At 35.3% G+C, this 23,008-nt stretch overlaps 1 protein-coding gene and 5 non-coding genes across 7 annotated transcripts in view; 5 read left to right on the top strand and 1 right to left on the bottom strand.

Moving 5' to 3' along the window:
* The window catches only part of LOC144849177 (inositol polyphosphate 5-phosphatase OCRL-like), a 61,476-nt gene extending 39,324 nt beyond the window's left edge, over positions 1–22,152 (bottom strand). The window contains exons 1-6 of one of the 2 annotated variants that reach the window (XM_078706207.1): positions 21,994–22,152; positions 17,621–17,690; positions 16,822–16,913; positions 1,343–1,446; positions 678–803; positions 36–440 (exon numbers count right to left, since the gene is read on the bottom strand). In XM_078706207.1, the coding sequence (XP_078562333.1) occupies positions 36–440; positions 678–803; positions 1,343–1,446; positions 16,822–16,913; positions 17,621–17,683 (790 nt within the window). In that variant the 5' untranslated portion in view covers positions 17,684–17,690; positions 21,994–22,152. Of the gene's footprint in view, positions 1–35; positions 441–677; positions 804–888; positions 1,071–1,342; positions 1,447–16,821; positions 16,914–17,620; positions 17,691–21,993 lie in introns of those variants that run through there. The other variant, XM_078706208.1, reaches the window with a different exon arrangement.
* Positions 20,341–20,415, top strand: Trnat-agu (transfer RNA threonine (anticodon AGU)). Its single transcript has one exon. It is a non-coding gene; the product is annotated as a tRNA-Thr (tRNA).
* Trnat-agu (transfer RNA threonine (anticodon AGU)) lies at positions 20,595–20,669 on the top strand. Its single transcript has one exon. It is a non-coding gene; the product is annotated as a tRNA-Thr (tRNA).
* Trnat-agu (transfer RNA threonine (anticodon AGU)) lies at positions 20,849–20,923 on the top strand. The gene has a single exon. It is a non-coding gene; the product is annotated as a tRNA-Thr (tRNA).
* On the top strand, positions 21,104–21,178 carry Trnat-agu (transfer RNA threonine (anticodon AGU)). Its single transcript has one exon. It is a non-coding gene; the product is annotated as a tRNA-Thr (tRNA).
* On the top strand, positions 21,369–21,443 carry Trnat-agu (transfer RNA threonine (anticodon AGU)). The gene has a single exon. It is a non-coding gene; the product is annotated as a tRNA-Thr (tRNA).
* Positions 22,153–23,008: the final 856 nt, after the last annotated feature.

Raw genomic sequence — 23,008 nt, 5'->3', positions numbered from 1 at the left:
ATAAGATATGTTTTGTTGTAAAATTATAAACTTACCAGCATAAGCACTGGAGTTAATATCAAAATCAATAAGGCTTGCAGTTCGCGGCTCTTTAATTGCATGTTTTCTTCGTAATTGTAAATCTTGACTTGGTGCAGATGGATCAACAGGTACATTAATATAATGGTCCATTATAGCATGGGGATTTACGTAACTTGTTGGTCTTGTATTAGGTTGTGCAGGAGATGAAAATACATTTGTTTGAATGAATGGGTTATTTCTTTGTTGTTGAGTTGACTGGGGTGGGAAATTAATAGCTGGTGGATGACCTTGACTTTCTGGTCTTTGAGATTGGGAATTGGTTGTGGTATACAGCATTGGTGAACGTCCTGCTTGATTTGTATATTTGGAAAGCCATTGGAATTGTGGTGAAATGCCTTTGGTTATCTTGGAAATGGAATCTAAAAACATAAAAGTATATTAAGTAACTGTAGCCATAAATAAATAGAATTTAATTTGTCCCTTTGTCGAATTATAGGTGATAATTGTTATAATTTTATTGACATTTAATTTTAAAAAATATGTAAACAGTTGAAAAAAAAATGTTAAACAATTCTTATTAATTTGAATGCATTTTATTAATATTGAATATTATTTGTATTTTATACCCGATTAAACAATTAAATGTAAATACTCACTAAATGTTGAATCCTTCATTTGTGCAACAAAACTTGATGTATTCTGGTTGTAGACAACTTCAAAATTCAATTGTAGATTATTTGTAATTATTTGCATTGGTATATAAGAGCCAATTTCCTTATTTTCTGAAATGTATTAAATATTTAAAATATTAAAAACATTTGAAGAAAACCAAATACAGTTATAAGTTGTCAAAAATTAACCACTGACTTATTTTCAGTTATGGATAATCATCACTCTAGCTTTACGATCAACCTTCATGAGCTAGGTTCCTGAACTTAACCACCTACTGTAACTACTGACAAACAAGTTTTCTACATCTCATTCTCATGCAAAAGTTAATGTAAGCTTTCTTCACCCAACTGACTTGGGGTTGGGTTTGAAAACGAGCTATTTCATTTCTTAAAAATAAAAAGTAACCAAATAGTAAATTGTAAAAAAAATCGATTACTCCTTATTTAATAATATTTATAACTGGGAGTCTTTGTGAAAGGATTCTGCATTCACAACAGTAAACAAAATTATTAACAAAACCAATATTAATAATTTGACCATAGCTGGTGATAAGCAGGTACAAAATAATTATTTGTATACTATAATCTATAAAAAGCAACATTTTTTTTATACATGTCCTGTAGACGAATATAATTATATTAAGACTTACCAACATGATAGCTGTATTTAAAGTGTCCTTTAATGGGAATGATGTTACAAATAGTCAGATCTAATCCACTATTGATGTTTCCATTGTGAGTAAAGACGAAGAAGCTGTATTCAATTCGATATAATATTGATATTATTATACATTTCCTAGCAATTCAAGCATGCATGCAGGATAACGGCCGTTCCAAGGCAAAACAACGTAACTACAAAATGTTGCTTTTCGAGAAAAATTGAATTGAAGTTTGAGTGTTTGCATTTCAACAACAAATTATCGTAATGATGTGAAATTTTGCATGAGTATATATAAATAATAATTATTATTAAATACGAAATGTTAAATAATTTAAACAATTTTATCAAAAGTTATTTTCACTTTTAACAGATACGTTGTTTTGCCTTGGAAATGACGTGCATGGAATGAAAGTCATTTCTGAGGCAAAACAACGTAACTGCGATATCCTGTGGCAAAACAACGTAACTGTGGTCATTCCATGGCAAAACAACGTAACTGTGATGATTTTAAAAACAATGGATTGAAACTCTTTTTGAACAACAGGGAGGGCTGCGATCACTAATAATGCCTACAAACTAGGTTGGCTTAACAAAGAGTGCATTTGAAGCTAGGCTTAGCCATTTTGATCTACTATGATATAGGCTAGACTTACTTATATTATCATATTATATCCTACCTACTAGCCTGCTACTACAAGGCCCACGTACAACAATGCAAAAACGACCGTCCTACTAGCCTAGGCCTAGCCTAGATCCATTGACAGTACTGGGGTACTAGGCTAGATTAGGTAGGAAGGTCTGTCAAAAATAATAGCCTAGCCTAGTTTCAAGCTTGCCTGAACTTTTTCGTAAATATAGTTAATTCTTAGAATAAATTGTAATACATTAAATTAGTTGTCTAGCCTAATAAGCCTAGTATTGTTTAATATATCTTTTACTTTTAGTTAAGATCGTTGCTATGCATATCGTCATGCATCAGCGGTTTCTGTCTCAAAATTACGTAACTTAGCTTATTGTGAGAATTTGAAGCGAAAATCGTATGCATTTCCGTGGCAGAACAACGTATCTGGTAGATACGTTGTTTTGCCTTGGAAAATACCAGAATTATTTGTTTTTTGCTTAAAGATACGTGGTACTATCTCTAAAAATAATGATCTCTGAAACCTGAAGGTTGTTCATAAATTTGTAATAATTCCCCAAATGTAAAAATCTCAAAATTGACCAAAATGTGAGTTACGTGGTTTTGCCTTGGAACGGCCGATAATCAGCGTACAATTTCTTAAATAACAATTATCAAACTAGAATTTAATTTGTCACTTTGACGAATTATAGGTGATCATTTTTATCATTTTACTGAAATTAATTTTTTTCAAAACATACACGTGCGTTAACATACGGTCGGAAAATGTTAATGTATGCCATCCTATTATACGCAAGTTATAGTGCTGAGTTGTGCCTATATGCCATATACAATATGTACAGTATATACTGTATATCTATATACAGTGTACTTAGCATATGTGAAATTATGGGACATACACATCATGTTCTAATTTTTTGGCATGATGACGTTATCAAACTAAACTTTAAGATGACAATTTCAAAAGATAATTAATTGATTTAGATATTCCTAATCTTCCTGAATATCCCATTGATTGCTTATCTAAACTTGAGTTTAATCAGGAGGTTAAAAGCACATTAATGAAATTGATTCTCATAAGGTCTCAGGTAATGATGGTCTGAGTAATATTGTTTTGTCTTTAGCTGCCAAACCTCTTTCTTTCCCTTGTAAAATTTTATTTGAGTACTAGACTCGGGTACCCCGAGTAAAAATGTTGATTTTGTTATGAATGTATTTTGATGGAATCGTGAAGGATTTGTGTTGAAGATTGAGTTCGATGGGATATCCAGTTCAATTCCCTTATCTTGAGTAATGCCAACAAGACCACCAACCCATTTCAACTGTTTTCCTTCTGTTCTAGAGCCTGATCCGGGAAAAGAGCACTATTTAAATACAGATTTTTTTCTTTACATTCAAATTAATTGCATTCTTTTATTCTCTGTTATTGGGTCATCTACATCAAGCCAACCTGGTTCATTTGTATTAGATGGCAATGTATCAGACGAGCATATAAATGAAAACCAGTCATGGGCAAAAACAAATCTGCAAGATACCTTCATAATAATATGTGTTATAATTACCATCAAATCTCACTCTGGCATTTACTACTTTTAGCCAAATCAGAAATCTTCAATTAATATGTTTATAGAGGTTCAAAGTAACAATTGAAAACAACATTTGAAAATATGTGAGTTTAGAAATGAACTAAATGCATGACATAATTATCCTAGTGAACTCCCGGCTAGTCATGATGTGGAGGTTGTTCGAGTCCCACATTACTTAAGTATTAATTATGTATTCTAAAGTACAAATTACGTCAGAGCAGGGCAAAAACATCTGACCAATATTTATTATTGTAATGTAAATAGCTATTCTCTATGTCAATGGTCAATAACTTTACTTCCGGTCATTTTCTAACAAAATATTGCATTACAATAAATATAATGTATGGTTTGAGCAATTTGAGACCAAGGAGAAAGAAGAATAAAAATAGCATTTCCAGTTACAATTAGTCAAAATGGTCTATTACAACGAATATATATATATATTCCGAGTATTTTGATAACCAAAACATAAAATGACCATGACCTACGCTACAATAAAGTAGTGACGTATATTACTATAAACACAAATAATTGTTCTATTTTATTGAAGGTATTAAATACTACATACAGTATTGTTTTTAAACACATTATATCATTAATATTATATGATAATTCAAAAACAAATCATTGTACCACGCTTGTAAAATATTCATACGCCAAGACCTCGTGTGTCGTCTCTGGCCGGCTCGATTTTCTCCACAGCCTGGAAATCGTGATTTTTCAACGAATTCTAACTTCGCGTAGAATTAATCAATTTTTACGATTTGAAATCGCAGATATATCACTTTTTATTCATGGTTAAACAAATGGTATTATTATTTTATAGAAAAACACATTTTCAAACATTCAGTCACTTCATTTGACCATGATGGAGGAATTTGATCTGAAACATTTCCCCAGTGATTTATTGACAGTATGACACTTCGTAAGGTCGCGCGGCCTATGCTTTTGATGTGTAATGTGATTAGATCGATTAGACTCTGGCAAAACCTGGTTATAGAACCCGTCAAAAGCATCCTTTGACTGGTAGAATGGTAAGAGGGAAAGTTTCGGCATGCAATAGACAAAAAGGTTATGGAGATATGACCAGAGACAACTGAATGAAAATCCTTGTAAGCTATTCTCAATGTCAAAGGTCAATAACTTTGTTTATTTATCGCCAAACGCGATTACACAGTCAATATGATGGTACTCGAGAATTTACTGGATTTTATGTTTAATGACAGGGACACGATAATCATGCGAAAAATACTCAGTCAATATCATTGTACTCGAGGAAATATACGATTTACGATCCTCGCAGCAGTAGTCATGTGATGCAGTTTCAACCAATCACGTTCACGTATTTACATACTTTATATATACCGTATAGTAGATGCTATATATGGTTTGACCTTGAAAAAATTCTAATAAAAGGTCTTTTGGTATTTTCTTGTAGCTTTAGGTGTCAATAATTACCAAAACATTTTTGTAGCCTTCTAGTTGCTGCGTTAGTGAGATATTGAGGGTCAAAGGTCAGTGACCTTTTTGTGGCATTTGATGGCTCATAACTCCTCAACTCCTGGGTTTAAAAAGACAAATGTGGTTTCTACATCTATGTTTTAGTGGTCAAACAACAAAATAAAGTTTTTGCAAATTTCGGGTTACTTGTGCCATTGGTCAGATAGTCGGGTCAAAGGTCATTGACCTTTATTCATTAATAACTACTGCTAGTGTAGGACCTGAGTAAGATTTGAATGCATTCAATTTAGGAGAGAATATCTCAACTGTTATAGGATAATTTGACCCCAAGGAACAACATGGGATATGTGTCAAATTCGTTATCTGAGGCGAACATGCCCAAAATCGGGGTCAAACAAATGTGTGGTTGTTATATCTCGACAACCACTTGTCATACAGATTTGCTTTTGGTGTCAAATTGTTCAGAATATACATATTTATATTCGGTCTAACACAACTTTTACCCAAAAAAATGACCGGAAATGCTTTTACTGACCTTTGACCAAAAAACACATTTTCGGGTTAAATATTTAAAATGTCAATGGACACAATGTATGGTATCAAATGAAAGCATATACAATATGCTACCCATTGCTACCCAACTTGTATTAATAATTATGTGATGTTATTTTTGGAAAATATGCATATTTTATTAAATTTAGACAAAAATGAGTATAAATTAATGTAAGTTTATTTTGGGTGAAATAATTCTAGCGTTGTAATGAAATATTTGGTATAAAAAAGAAAAGAAAGTTCTTTATTTGGTAGACCAAACAAAATGGCATTGCAGTAGTCTAACCGTGATGTTATTAGTGCTTGGACAAGTTTAATAAGCGAGGAGTGTGTTAAGGATTTGCGAATTGATCTTATGTTACGAAGGTGGTAGGTATCAGATTTACTAATGTTGTTGATATGTCTGGACATAATCGTTGCTGAGTCAAATACAACTCCGATATATCTAACCTCCAACGATGATGTAATTGATGTTTCTAGCAATGGCCAATTTCTTGAAGTGTTTTGAATGAAGAAATAAGATTTCTGTTTTACCAGGGTTAAAAAGAGCATGTTTTTAGTTAGCCAATCCTGAACATCAACAACACAAGCTTCGATAACCGACTTCGCCTCATTAAACTCTGCTGGATTAAAGCTGATGTACAGTTGTGTATCATCTGCGTACACATGATATTGGACACAATGTCTCTTAATGATATCACTCATGGGCGGGATGTAAACTAAAAACAATACTGGACCCAGTATTGATCCTTGAGGAACACCGCATTTCAGGTCGATAGAGGTGGATTTGACATTACCAATCCGGACCTGCTGCTTCCTAGAAGACAAATATGACTTGAACCAATTTAGAGCAGATCCACGGATACCAATAGACGAGAGTCTTGCAATAAGAATGGAATAGTCCATGGTATCAGAAGCTGCCGACAGGTCGAGGTACACAGAAAAAAGACAATTACCTTTACTCAGAGCTAAAATAATATCATTATGCACCTTGAGAATGGCTGACTCTGTACTGTGGTGCTTTCTATATGCTGATTGAAGAGGGTCGAACAGATTATTGTCGTCAAGAAAATGTATGAGATCTAAAGCAACGCATTTCTCAAGGATCAATTAGATAAGAAAGCGACATTAGAAATAGATCGAAAATTTGCCATGCAAGTATGATCCAGTGAAGGCTTCTTTAAAATAAATGTAACTAGACTCAACTTCAAATCATCAGGAAAGGTCGTACCAGTTGATAAAGATAAATTAATAATAATTCTAAATACTGAAGTCAATTATGCACATTTTTCATAAAGTTATATTCCTAATTAAAAATTTTCAATACAAATTGGGTAGCAATGGGTAGCATATTGTATATGCTTCCATTTTATACCATACAGTGTGTCCATTGACATTTTAAAGAATAATTTAACCCGAAAATGTGTTTTTTGGTCATTTTTTCGATCAACCAGCATCGGTCAACAGCTTAAGATCTGCATGGCAACTTGTCAAACAACTCTCAGGGAAGAGATCTCAAAGTGCCTGCATCATGGGAGAGGATCGTCTTCTAGCATGGAAAACTCACTTCCACAAACTACTATCGGTGGAGACTTCAGTGGTAGATGACATGGATATCGGCAAAATCTTCAACTTCAACCACCAGATAAGCTCCGAGAGGTTTTCCGAAGCTGAGGTGTCAATTGCCTGCAAACAGATGAAATCTGGCAAAGCACCTGGTCTTGACGGTCTTCCCATCGAAATATGGAAATTACCTGGCACCCAGAAAGCTTCTTTCTGCAATCAAACTCTTGATGGAAACAGGCCATCAGAATGGGGAATTTCGTTCATATCCTGAAAAAAGGTGATCTTTCAAAACCAGATAACTACAGGGGTATTTCATTATCACAATTGGCTGCAAAGATCTACAATCGCCTGATTTTAAATAGGATACGTCCTGTGATTAATGAAGTTCTACGCCCCAACCAGAATGGCTTTCGTCAGGCACGATCAACAACTACGCACATTCTTGCACTGAGGAGAATTGTTGAAGAGGTTAAGAACCATCACAAAGAGGCAGTCATTATCTTTATCGACTTTCGCAAAGCCTTCGATTCCATCAATTGCAACATCATGATGAAGATCCTCTTAGCATACGGCATCCCTCATAAAATTGTAGAAGCCATCAGAGTAATGTATACCAATACATCAGCAGTTGTCCTGACTCCAGATGGTGAGACTGATTGCTTCAACATCGACTCTGGCGTACTTCAAGGAGACCCTCTTGCTCCATTCTTGTTTATTGTCTGCCTTGACTATGCAATGCGATCAGCAACTACATCATCAGACGGTCTCACCCTCCGCCGTAGGCGTAGTAGAAGACATCCAGCTGAAGTACTACCAGACCTGGACTTTGCCGATGACATCGCCATTCTTGAAGATTCCATACATGCTGCCGAAAATCTACTGCACAGAATTCAACAAGCCACACAAGCTAAAGGTTTATACTTAAACATCAAGAAGACCCAATTCATACATTTAAACCCCTCATCACCTTCTATAACTCTCGCACTGGATGGATCAGCAATAGAACAAGTAGAGGATTTCAAGTACCTCGGAAGCTACTGTTCATTCAAATCTGTATGACAAGTGGTTGTCGAGATATAAGAACCACACATTTCTAACCTTTGACCCCGATTTTGGGCATGTTCGCCCCCCAGATAACGAATTTGGCACATATCCCATGTTGTTCCTTGGGGTCTAATTATCCTATAACAGTTGAGATATTCTCTCCTAAATTGAATGCATACAAATTTTACCCAGGTCCTAAACTAGTAGTAGTTATTAATGAATAAAGGTCAATGACCTTTGACCCGACTATCTGACCAATGGCACAAGTAACCCGAAATTTGCAAAAACTTTATTTTGTTGTTTGACCACTAAAACATAGATGTAGATGTTACGGGCTTCGCATGAGTCCGAGTGGTTTACTTATGTAGTCATATAGGAGAAACGTCCGAGCGGTTTAATATTTAAAGTTATCAGACAAAGATGAACATCAAAAATGCATTAAAGTTAAAGTAAAAGTATATTTCTTTAATGAACAGGTCCTCTTGCTGGCCTGTGTCTGTTCACCTTCATACCAAAACTAAAACTAAACTTAAAACATATCATCTTAACTATTTAAAAAACCCACCCTTACTTCTGATTGGCCAACAATATTCCAAGTAGTTTGATAAGTTAGCCTTTTTCAAAAATTGAGACAAAATTACCGTTAACTTTGTCTGGGGCTTTTTTTCTAGGCCACATGGTACCATATGATATGTGTAACTGTAAGAGGAGTAACTAAAGGTTACTGGATAATAACCTCTTTAGCATGAGTTATTATCACACCCCCCTACTGAATAAAAGAGTGTGTCACTCTTCTAAAAATAGTATGTCCTTAACTACAGTACTTAATAACTAAACCAATATAATATGAGAATATAAAACTGAAAATGTTCAAAGTAGTTTCAAATGTTCAGCTTGCAGTATTAAAATTAAAAATGCATTGTTTATAATTTTTACTGCTCCATCATCAAAATGTAAAGTTCATTGTTCAAGTTATTGTTCATCAATGGTATGGTGTCCACTGTGTTAAATTTAACTTCAAAATCATAAAGTGTTCTGCAGTTCTGCAAAAATCACGCTGTTAAAAGTAAAATATCAATCAAATTAATTACATAAAAGTTTTTCTTCAATGCTCCTCATTTCACTGTTGCACTGCTGTCAATCATAAATGTAAGAGTTCATAAACAGGTCACAGTGTTCAAAGTTTGTATAAAAGAAGATGATGCGGTTAATGGTCACATTCATAACATTTTATGGCAACAGTTCGAGATGCACTTTATACTTAATTCTAAATCTTAAATAATATAATATCATAATAAATCAGCTGTACTACAATACAGTAAAGTGTCTAATACCAAGTGTAAGTTGGTAGTACATATAACCTTCAATATTGTGAAGTGCTCTGGCCAATTGTTAGTTGGTGATGCTAAATATAATCTTTACTGACAATATAGATATTATAATTTTTTATTTTTTTTTTTAACCAATTTTACACAATTTTTATAATGGTCACAATATATATAGATTCTTTGTGAGAATCTTTTCGTTTGTATCTTAATACTTAATTTTATTATATAAAGTGGGATTATTTGTGATAATCCTTATAACATACACATTTTGGTCTGATGAAGCTTGTGTACTCACTTAACTATAAATTAAAATAATGCAATGTACCATATGTTCCCTGAATTACTAACATCGACGTGACAAACTGTCAGCATTGGTGTTTGTTATACCTTTGCGGTATTGTATATCAAAAGTAAATTGTTGTAGAGTCATTGACCATCTCATTAGTCTATTATTTGAATGGCGGGTATTGTCAAGCCATTTCAACGCCTTGTGGTCAGTTATAACTGTAAATTTGTGCCCTTGTAAGTAATATCGTAACTTGTTAATTGACCATACTATAGCTAAACATTCTTGTTCAGCAACTGAATAATTTAACTCATTGGGCAACATCCTTCTACTAAGGTAAACAATAGGATGTTCATTACAATCATTATCTAACTGGCTTAAAACAGCTCCAATTCCTGTTTTCGATGCATCAGTTTGTAGTAAAAATGGTTTATCAAAGTTTGGTGCTCTTAAAATGGGGTGAGCAATAAGCTGAGATTTTAAATCTGTGAATGCTTTATCACACTCAGGCATCCAATTTACTCTCTTAGGTTCGGCTTTTTTAGTCAAGTTTATCAAGGGTCTTGCTATGTCATCATAGTGTAGAATAAACTTCCTATAATACCCTGTCAATCCGAAAAATGACCTGACATTCTTTTTAGTTTGAGGGGTAGGGAATTTCTCTACCGACTCTATCTTATCTAACATAGGCTTTATTTGGCCATCCCCTATGGTATGTCCAAGGTAGTTTACAGTGCTGTTAGCAAATTTCGATTTAGATGGCTTAATAGTAAGACCAGCTTCTGAAATTTTACTTAATACAATATCTAAATGATTTAAATGATCTTGCCACGTATTAGAGAAAATCGCAATATCGTCAATATATTGTCTGCAAAATGCGGAACATCCCATCAACACAGTATCAACTAGCTTTTGAAATGTCGCACTAGAATTCGTCATACCGAACGGCATGACCCTATATGCAAACTGCCCAAAAGGTGTCACAAATGCTGATTTTGCTTTAGCTTGCGGATCTAGAGGTACCTGATAAAATCCCTTAGTCAAATCTAGGGTTGAGATATATTTAGCTTTAGCTACTTCATCAAGTATCTGATCTATCCTAGGAATAGGATAAGGATCAAATTCAGTTATCTTGTTCAATGCACGGTAATCAGTGCACACGCGAATATCACCGTTAGGTTTTGGTACAACGACAATAGGAGATGCATATGCACTAGTTGACCTCTCAATGACCCCTAGACTCAACATACTGTACACCTCTTCTTTGACTTTTGTCATCATTGAATGTGGTGTCCTGTAAGCACGTTGTCTGATTGGTGTTTCATGAGTAGTTTTTACTGTATGTGTAAGTACATTAGTTTTTCCAGGCACATCAGAAAATGCCTTAGTATGTTTCTTAAGTGTATTGGTTATTTCCCGTTTTTGTTTTGTAGAAATGGAGTCTGCAATTTTTACATCTTTCCATGTTTGTGTTTGTTTATAGGATGGACCTATACTGTCATCAAGAAATTGTGTTTCGAGATCATAATCAACAGGCTGAACAAGTGATTCATTGCCTATTTCTTGAATTACCCCAGTTACACAGTAACATTGAGATATTTGCCGAGCGTCTTCTTGTGTGTACCATTTTTTGATTAAGTTAGCATGTATAATTCTATGAGATTTACGTTTATCAGGCATATGTATTTAATAATCTACCTCACCAACCTTTTTAGTGATTTTATATGGACCTTGCCATTTCGAATCCAATTTTCCCGCGCCTTCTGGGAGGAAAATTAAGACCTCTTCACCGACTTTATAGTATATATCTTTTGCAGTTCTGTCGTAATAAGATTTCATTTTCTGTTGCTTTTTCTGTTTAGTGTGATTTGCACTAGCTGTCCACTTAGTTAAGTTGTGAGCTATCCCTAACAAGTGTGAAGGTATGTCTGTTTGAGTGTTCTCGCCAAGGAATCCTTGCTTAATTAAGCTTAAGGGACCCCTTATTTGTCTACCATATAGTAAGTGAAATGGTGAATATCCTGTGAATTCACACGGTACTTCTCTATAAGAGAATAACAACAATGGAATATACCTATCCCAGTTTTCTCGTTGGACATGAGACAGCGAATTTATCATAAGTTTCAGTGTACCTATAAAACGCTCCGTACGTCCGTTAGTCTGTTGGTGATAAGGCGTAGTAGGAATTTTCTCAATTCCCAATTTGTTGCATAGTTCTACGATAATTTGAGACATGAAGTTGGTACCTTGGTCATGAATAATTTGACTAGGTAAACCCACTCTCGAAAATACAGTGATTAAACTCTGTGCTACAGTTACCGCGGTTTGATCGGGTATTGGAATGGCTTCTGGATATCTAGTTGCATAGTCGCACAATACTAAAAGATATCTATTTCCATCCTCTGTAACACAAAATGGACCTGCAATATCTATCCCAATTCTTTTAAACGGAATATCAATGATTGGTAATGGTCGCAATAGTTGTTTTTGTTTCTTTGTTTTTGTCAAATACTGACATTGAGGACATGTTTTACAATGTTCTCTAACTTGATGGTTTATTCCAGGCCAATAAAAATGTTGGGTTATCCTATCCTGTGTCTTTTGGACACCTAGATGTCCAGTTTTATCATGAGCTATATTTATAATGTGTTCTCTGTACTCCTGTGGTACAACTATTTGGTCATCGATTTGTTTGCGGAAACGTGTCTGTGGTTGGCATTTTCTCATTATAATCCCATTTTCTTTATAAAAACAGTGGTAATATGTACCTCAGCGGTAGGAATTTCTATGTTAGTGCGGCCTATGCCTCGGACTAAGGTATACGAACCTGTGAGACTCTTTTGGGGAATAAACTGCTTATCAATCAATGTAATTGACGATCCTGTGTCTCTCAAAAATGTTATGGCTTTACCCTCAAGTATACCATTAATTAAGAAAGCTTTGTTCAAAGGCTCAGTATTTGATGAGCCACTATGCACCGTGATGCACTTTAAGGAATCGTGCGGTCGTTGATTTTTTTGTCTTTGATTTTGATTTTGCCGACCTTGTGTGTTGCTAAATCGGGGAGGTTGTTGAGGAATAAATGGCCTGTTTAATGAATTCAGATCTTGCTGATAGCTAGCATTTTGTGGATGTGTAGCCGGCCTGTTAAATGCACTGTGATTTGGTGCAGAAGGAGGCGGGTTAAACCTTGGCCTGTTGTAAGTCGGTCTGTCAAACCTTGGTGGTTTGCTATTGTAAGGCTGCGGTCTGTAATGACTATTTGTGCCTATTTGCTTATTATTTAGCTTATGGCGTTGCCAATAATTAGGTATTATGCTGGCATACTCCTCCGCCTCTCTGGCAAAGTCAGCTGTATTTAATACTTTCTTTTGAAGTAAATGCTGGCGCATATCATTGGGAATGTTCTCTAAAACCTGTTCGCGTATTATTAATTGCGAAATACCTGCCGCATCATCAGCCGCAATGCCAGAGTATCTCACCCAACAATCAAAATTATGCCCAACCTTTGTAATGTAGGAACGTATGCTTTCATTGTCATTTCGCTTTAAGTTCCTAAATTTTTGTCTGTAATGTTCTGGGGTCAGTTGAAACACTTCTAGTATCGTACATTTTAGGGTTTCGTAATCAAAATTTACGTCCATGATGGTATTCATGGCGTCTCGAGCCTTTCCCTCAATGCATTGGGAGATGCGTCGAACCCAAGTGGATTCCTCCCATTGTTCCCTTTTAGCATAACTTTCGAATGCCGTAAAATAAGCGTCAGCATCGATATTATTAGTTAGTTTTTGTTTATATCGGTCTATTTTTGTGGAGGCATATGAACTTGTGGTGCTATGACCATCATTACTCTCTCGTTGTATTTGAGCTCTTATAGTTTCAACATTTTCGTCTCGTGCTAATGTCTTAATTGCAATCTCTCTATCATATTCAATCTTTTTCCGTTCTAATTCTAACTTTTCTTTTTCCATTTCGATTTTTTGATAGGCCAACCAATCATGCATGTGCATCAAAATCATTTGACCCCCAATTTCTACAGAAATTTTATCAAGTACCATATCCGGAATGTCGGTCTCGTTACCAGTATTTTGAGTGGTTTCGGGTATATCTGGTACAACAGTACTATTTTGAGAAGCAGCCTGAGAAGTTTGTGCTTCATCGGTATTCATTATGGAACTTTGTTGAGATCTTAAGATCCTACTTGACTTATGTTTAGGCATTAATGTACTTATACAATATATAATGACTATGACTTAAGACTTAGTAAGATATATATAACAAAACTTAAACTATAGTGCATCACAAACTTTTACCACAAAATGAAAAATGTACCTTTAACTTGGAACTCATTGATGATATAGACAGAAAGTTTTCTTTCCCTTTGCGTTTCTGGCATGAAAACAATGTCATCCACAATGTTGGTAAAGTCTTGTTTCAGATCAAAAATCAAGTCAAGCAATCCATAAAAAAAATTTGTGAAGTGGTCCACCACAGCACAGTTCGTCTAATGTTAATAGTAACGGGTTAAAAACGTTTCCAGCACCGCTGCCACCATGTTACGGGCTTCGCATGAGTCCGAGCGGTTTACTTATGTAGTCATATAGGAGAAACGTCCGAGCGGTTTAATATTTAAAGTTATCAGACAAAGATGAACATCAAAAATGCATTAAAGTTAAAGTAAAAGTATATTTCTTTAATGAACAGGCCCTCTTGCTGGCCTGTGTCTGTTCACCTTCATACCAAAACTAAAACTAAACTTAAAACATATCATCTTAACTATTTAAAAAACCCACCCTTACTTCTGATTGGCCAACAATATTCCAAGTAGTTTGATAAGTTAGCCTTTTTCAAAAATTGAGACAAAATTACCGTTAACTTTGTCTGGGGCTTTTTTTCTAGGCCACATGGTACCATATGATATGTGTAACTGTAAGAGGAGTAACTAAAGGTTACTGGATAATAACCACTTTAGCATGAGTTATTATCACAGTAGACACCACAGTTGTCTTTTTAAACCCAGGAATTGAGGAGTTATGAGCCATCAAATGCCACAAAAAGGTCACTGACCTTTGACCCTCAATATCTCACTAACGCAGCAACTAGAAGGCTGCAAAAATTTTTTGGTATTTATTCACACCTAAAGCTACAAGAAAATACCAAAAGACCTTTTATTAGAAATTTTCAAGGTTACATAGGATAAATGTCACATATAGCCTGTACTAGTATACAAATAATGAATGTTTATGAGTGTAATGGTACAAATAATGGCATGAGGTGAATGATGAAAGGTTATATATCAACGAGGCGACAGCCGAGTTGATATTAACCTTTCATCATTCACCAAATGCCATTATTTGTACCATTACACGAATATAGAACATTCATTATTTGTTTTATATAACATCTAAATAGATTCTTGTCATTTGAATCAAATAAGGTAAGGTAGCCCTAGCCAAAGGCCTACATTTCATTCACATTGATTAAAAACAGTAACATTTGGTTTTTAATATTATATTTAATATTATATTTATATGGATTTTATAAACACACCTACTTTAGTGTTAATTATGTCAACAAACGACCAAACAATCTTAGGCCTAGCAAGGCTAAAACGCCTAGACTAGGCCTAGCCTAATAGAGCATGGCCTAGGCTAGACCTAGTAGCCTACTAGTACTAGCTTGGCTGAAAGGCAAAACTTCGACAGACAATTGGAACTTATCTAGGCTAATTATGGTTTTTCCAACAATTCCACGTCTTGTAGGCATGTCCCCATTAATTAATCAAAATCCTAAAAACGATCTAAAGCTAATTTAAATGCCTTTTTGAATGAAATTAGTACATATATGTCCAAATCGTACACAAATATCTGCTGCTGTTGCATATCTCGCGGTGGTGTTTACAAATGAAACTGAGACCAGACGACAGGTGGCGCTGTTGTATTTCCCAGTACAGAGCCATATCATAGGGTAATTTGTGTACTAAATTTTTTTTCATCCGCGAAACGTTTTTTTTTTCGTACACAAAAATGTTTCAAAAAGTACTATTAAACGATCGTTTAATAGTGCGTACTATTGCACGCCATGTGACCCACAATCGTCCAATCAAATAACAGGAATTTATTTAGGTGTTATATAATATATTTCGGTGTATAAGTTGCACTTTTGACAAGCAAATTTGACCTCAAAACTAAGGGTGCGTCTTATACACCGAACATAAATGCCTCACCACACAGATTGTACATATCGTCACCTCGTTGGCTAGGCCTAGCTACAGTTTACTAACGTAACGGCAACCTGCTTCCGCCTAGTTTTCAAGGCATTTTAGCGTGATGTTATACTAAATGATGAAAAGATTTGTTCATTATGGAGCTGTTTTAGGCGCTCCGATAAAATTTCATTTGTAAACGTTTACGATTGGAATAGGCCTAGGCTAGTATTTATTTATAGTTATACGCACGACCGCCGTACCCCCAACGCAAGCCCTTCTTGGCGGCCACATGGTGTACGGTATTCGACTAGTATATTCTCCAGTTGATTTAGCATGGACCTAGCGTACACACTTCTCGGATACATAGATACTAATCGAATACAATTGTCCGTGAAAACGTGCGCCCTCTCGAAATGATCGAGCTAGGCTAGCCCAGACACGTGCGTGTTACACACACGGTCATGCACTCGATGTTGCGGGTGCGAAACTCATGAATAACAAGTTAGAAAGAACTTGTTGAGGCTGGCCGCGGCCAAGCCTAGGTAAGAAAAAACCTAAATAAAGGACGCCGTTGTAGATATAACAAAATATATTATTACAATAATATTGATTACAATTTAAAAAAACATTGTTTTGATGAAATATAAAGTGCATCTTATACATCGACGATATAAAAAATACCGATATTTTACTCTCAGTTAGGGGGTGCGTCTTATACACAGGTGCGACTTATACACCGAAATATACGGTATGTAATATAATTCTATGGCCAATACATTTTTAGATGTCAAACTTACGCATCCTCATCCTTTGGTACACATTTAACTACAGCTAGTAGTGTATGCTTTCTCTCCCATGTTGACTCTTGAACAAGTATTGCATCTAATGAGTACTCACAAGTTAAGGTATTAATTACTACTGATATCAGGATATAAGATTGCAATATATAATATCTAATATATTTACAACACAATTATAAACCATATTAACATGTTGGCATGCAGAAAGCATAATAAAAAATATAAAAAAATCAATTAGGTTACAAATTGAAGTGACATCGGTATTCAGTTCAGTCTACTCTACAGCAATAGAACCAATTTACAGTAATTATATTAAAATTAATTAATTGAGAATCATGAAAAAAGTATGAAAATGTAATAGGCAAGATGACATTGTAAAAAAGTAATTTAATATTGTTGTTATGGTTCAGATATTACAGTAAAGGGTATGCTAGCTCTGCTTACTTGCACCTTGAGGAAATTTAAACCTAAGCAAGAGGTATCTATCAGTGTGAGAGTATAAAGTAAGTAATTTATGGATTCTCTCACTCACGCTTAAGATTGACTAATATTCATTTCAAAATGCAAGGATAAAAAATGCCACCTCCTTTAGGAACTATTTAGAAGACATCTGATTAAAGGGGCATTTTCCCATGAAACAAATGAGGATATATCTTTACACTATGGTTAACCTCTATTCAGGAGACATCCTAAACTTTTGTTGGGTTCTTTAATAAGACCAAAGCTATATATCCTAGAAAAAACCAACATTTCACCTGGTGCAAATACTAAATGTGTTTGTCACTGAAAAGGATATTGCTTTACAGATGGAACCTTCGTTTGGATCTAACAACTGTTGCACTGCTTCATTGAAATCCATCTTTTTCCTAAAAGTAAAATATGTAAATTCAATAAATCCATCTGTATACAGTAAATACTCAAGGGTGGGGATTTGTTCCAAACTGTAACTAACAAACAATTTAGTTTCAATTATCGAATATAGTAATCTATAACTAATAGGCACTTATTTAAAGATTACCTGTAATAATGTAGATTTATTCTATTGAGTATTTTAACAATTGTAAACATTTTATTTTATAAAAATGAACATACATTGGCATTATTATATTAGCAAGTTTAGCATTCCATAAAAGCAGTGCTTAACATCACAAAGACAACCAGTTGCCAAGAAAACCAATACTAATCAATTGAGTTGCCAATTGTGTAATTAATAAAATCTCCTTATATGTCACATATACTTTAATTTATTAGGTATTTAGCTCCATCATCAATGAGTTGACAGACCTCCCAACTCTTCTGATAATGGCGAGTCTCCCAAAATCTCCTGCTAAAATATAATTTTTCCTGATAATTTGGATAAACATAAAAAAATATCCCGATATCATCATTCCCGCTAAAATACATTATTCTCGACATTTTTTGCCTTTAATACGCCATAAAAAACCCATTTTTACTGATATGCCAATATCTTTCTATTTTTTTTCCAGAGACTTTTCTATTAATACATATTTTTAATTTAATGCTTACACAACATACATTAAATACAAATAGCGCTCTAATTAGTTGAGATAATTTTCAAAATTTTATAGTGCCGGCCAGCAATAGTGCTGTAGAAGGTGCGCGTTCCTCTGGCGTATTCGTCCCCACGTTGCTTTATTGAAAACACAAACAATGTATTACGATGGAATAACACTTAATGTATAACACACCCTATATTACTAATAATAAAGACCAAGATTCGATAGTATGTAAATGAGATATAAATATTCGGCAATACCGTACGTAAATTATTAATGCATACTGATAGATTCGATAGAAGAGTGCTTGAGAAACGTCGGGCGAGTTCAACATTATTTTTTCCCTTCATTACCAATATATTAAAGTGGGAGATATAAAGATTCAATAGTACGTAAATGAGATATAAAGGTTCAATAAAATACTCATTTTTACTGATATGCCAATATCTTTCTATTTTTTTTCCAGAGACTTTTCTATTAATACATATTTTTAATTTAATGCTTACACAACATCCATTAAATACAAATAGCGCTCTAATTAGTTGAGATAATTTTCAAAATTTTATAGTGCCGGCCAGCAATAGTGCTGTAGAAGGTGCGCGTTCCTCTGGCGTATTCGTCCCCACGTTGCTTTATTGAAAACACAAACAATGTATTACGATGGAATAACACTTAATGTATAACACACCCTATATTACTAATAACAAAGACCAAGATTCGATAGTATGTAAAAATGAGATATAAATATTCGGCAATACCGTACGTAAATTATTAATGCATACTCATAGAATCGATAGAAGAGTGCTCGAGAAACGTCGGGTGAGTTCAACATTATTTTTTCCCTTCATTACCAATATATTAAAGTGGGAGATATAAAGATTCAATAGTACGTAAATGAGATATAAAGGTTCAATAGTACGTAGATTATGATGCAAACGTAAATTATTAATGAGTCGATAGTATGTAAATAATTATAGAATAAAACATTCGATAGCACGTAAGTTAATATTAAAATACAAATAAAATATACATTTATTTATCGGCAGACGAACTTAATTATTATAAAAATATAAAGATTCGATAGTATATGATTTGGCTTATATTTATTGGTTTGACGATACTCATTTAGCTGTAACTCAACTCGCCATAGATATAGGCCACATGGCGTTGAAAACGGTTTACAATGAAATCGGTCGCGTCTGAAATCGGTCGCGTTTGAAATCGGTCGCGATAAAATCAACTTCCGGTATTTTGTATGGCGCGCCGCTAGAGCTATACTTTTGATTATATCGGTCGCGTTTGAAATCGGTCGCGCTATTTTGTATGGATCGAGCGGGATGCATGCTAGAGCGGGATATACATTTTTCGTTTATATAGATTTAATTGATATTTTTTAGGAACTAGATTATTTATGTGGATACTTTTTACTTGGTTAATAAATATTTATTATCAATCATTAAATTAATTTTTTTTTTTGTATTTCACAGGTCTCGGAGAAGGACTGTGTCTTTTCAAAATGGCCATTTCTAAACACGTTTAAATATTATATTGGGCATTTATAATAATCATTTAATGTAAATAATTAAGTAAGTGCAACTCAGTGTCTCGCATTCATACGCCGTTCGTAAATCTAAATGTTTAAATATCAGTGCAGATTACCTCTTTGAGAATCGTGTCCACCTTTATTATCCATACATTATTATTCTCACATCTATCATTGTACATCATAGTCCTACTGTATGTCCGGTAGATTGATCTATAACGGCATATTATCTATATATTTTATTAATATCCTAAAACCATACGTAATTGTTTGCATAATAACAAATTTTTTCGCAAGTATTCTCAAATGTACTTAGTATAAAGTACAAATTACGTCAGAGTAGGGCAAAACATCTAATTACTCAACTCCCTGACGCAAAAAACTACAATTACAAGCCTGTTGGTGCAGTACCCGCTGCTTACTTGGGCTCGAATCTAACCGCTAGCCATCAGCGCAAGCTCGGTGGTCTAGAGGTATGAACGCCAGGCTAGTGATCTGGAGGTCGTGGGTTCGAGTCCCACCCGAGAACTACTTGCGAATTTTTTCGCAAGTATTCTCAAATGTACTTAGTATAAAGTACAAATTACGTCAGAGTAGGGCAAAACATCTAATTACTCAACTCCCTGATGCAAAAAACTACAATTACAATCCTGTTGGTGCAGTACCCGCTGCTTACTTGGGCTCGAATCTAACCGCTAGCCATCAGAGCAAGCTCGGTGGTCTAGAGGTATGAACGCCAGGCTAGTGATCTGGAGGTCGTGGGTTCGAGTCCCACCCGAGAACTACTTGCGAATTTTTTCGCAAGTATTCTCAAATGTACTTAGTATAAAGTACAAATTACGTCAGAGTAGGGCAAAACATCTAATTACTCAACTCCCTGACGCAAAAAACTACAATTACAATCCTGTTGGTGCAGTACCCGCTGCTTACTTGGGCTCGAATCTAACCGCTAGCCATCAGCGCAAGCTCGGTGGTCTAGAGGTATGAACGCCAGGCTAGTGATCTGGAGGTCGTGGGTTCGAGTCCCACCCGAGAACTACTTGCGAATTTTTTCGCTTGGTATTCTCAAATGTACTTAGTATAAAGTACAAATTACGTCAGAGTAGGGCAAAACATCTAATTACTCAACTCCCTGACGCAAAAAACTACAATTACAATCCTGTTGGTGCAGTACCCGCTGCTTACTTGGGCTCGAATCTAACCGCTAGCCATCAGCGCAAGCTCGGTGGTCTAGAGGTATGAACGCCAGGCTAGTGATCTGGAGGTCGTGGGTTCGAGTCCCACCCGAGAACTACTTGCGAATTTTTTCGCAAGTTTTTCGCAAGTATTCTCAAATGTACTTAGTATAAAGTACAAATTACGTCAGAGTAGGGCAAAACATCTAATTACTCAACTCCCTGACGCAAAAAACTACAATTACAATCCTGTTGGTGCAGTACCCGCTGCTTACTTGGGCTCGAATCTAACTGCTAGCCATCAGAGCAAGCTCGGTGGTCTAGAGGTATGAACGCCAGGCTAGTGATCTGGAGGTCGTGGGTTCGAGTCCCACCCGAGAACTACTTGCGAATTTTTTCGCAAGTATTCTCAAATGTACTTAGTATAAAGTACAAATTATGTCAGAGTAGGGCAAAACATCTAATTATTAAATATTTATTAATTAAGTAAAAAATATCCACATAAATAATCTAGTTCCTAAAAAATATCAATTAAATCTTTGTAAACGAAAAATGTATATCCCGCTCTAGCATGCATCCCGCTCGATCCATACAAAATAGCGCGACCGATTTCAAACTCGACCGATATAATCAAAAGTATAGCTCTAGCGGCACGCCATACAAAATACCGGAAGTTGATTTTATCGCGACCGATTTCAAACGCGACCGATTTCATCTGACACCTTGAAAACGACAATCAAAGATTAAAGCGCACAGGGCGTTCCATACAAATGACGATATTTTATTAAACTGGCGGCCGCTTCGATAATACTCCTCCCTACTACTACTAGGCTAGGCCTAGGCTAGTCTAAATTATTTATTTATATGTAGACGCAGCCTAGCTAGAGGCTAGGCCTAGGCCTAGGCCTAGGCCTAAAAGGCTTTTCCCACTTACTTTACATATGGAATACATAAATCGAGAAGAAATGAAATTTAGGCCTGGCCTAGGAAGCTGCTTCACATAAGATTGTTGATATAATAATTAATTAATTCTAGAGCCTAGCTAGCCTTAAGTTTGCGGTTTCTCAACTCGCCGACGATCGCGAGAAATACGACGACGGACGAACAACGAAATTTAAGAATCGTAGAGGGCGCTATTTAGAGTTGCCAGACGGCGGCCGGGGAGAGAGCTAGCTAGCAGCTGCGAGGTATATTCAGAGCGTCATTTTGACGACTGGAGCATTCTCTACTTCTCTACGGAGCGCCATTTATGCCTTTATTAACTTCAATAATAGAAATAGTACTACGGTAACTGCTCAAGTGGACCCAATTTAGCACCAGGGTAGCACAGTGATAATATAAAATAGAAATAAAAGTCACTACTTTTAATATTGTTTCGTATATACCCATATCACAAACTGACAAACAGAAACATCTTGGCATTCACATTGATTCAAATTTATCTTTTTCTTTTCATGTAAATAAACTCCGTTCCAAACTGGGCTTTTCCATCTCCATCTTATCGCGTGCTCGGTCATTTAATTAATAAACTCACATCCATACTCCTCTATAACACTATAATCCTCCCACACATTGACTATTGATGTAGTGTTTGAGGAATCAGATCGAATATTGACCGAATACAGACCATTCAAAATAGAGCACTTCGCATTATCCTTAAAGCTCATCCTCTCACCACGAACTAACATTTACAACACCTTAAATCTTCATACAGTCCAAGATCGCATGCATCTACAACTGGGCTGCCTTGCCTACAGGTCTGTAAATGGTCTTGCTCAGGAATACCTTGCCCTGCGTCTTGCCAGAATTCCAAATCATCGATGTACCCGAAGTGTAAGTGAGAGGAAATTTGTCGTCCCTTTCCCTAAAACTGAAACTTTTAAGAACAGCTTCATCATCTATAGAGCAACAAACCTGAATTTGCTACCCACCAAACTAAGAAATGCGGT

Source organism: Antedon bifida, chromosome 7 (genome assembly GCF_963402885.1).
Source record: "Antedon bifida chromosome 7, ecAntBifi1.1, whole genome shotgun sequence".
Taxonomy (NCBI): domain Eukaryota; kingdom Metazoa; phylum Echinodermata; class Crinoidea; order Comatulida; family Antedonidae; genus Antedon; species Antedon bifida.
This window is presented reverse-complemented; position numbering and strand designations above follow the sequence as displayed.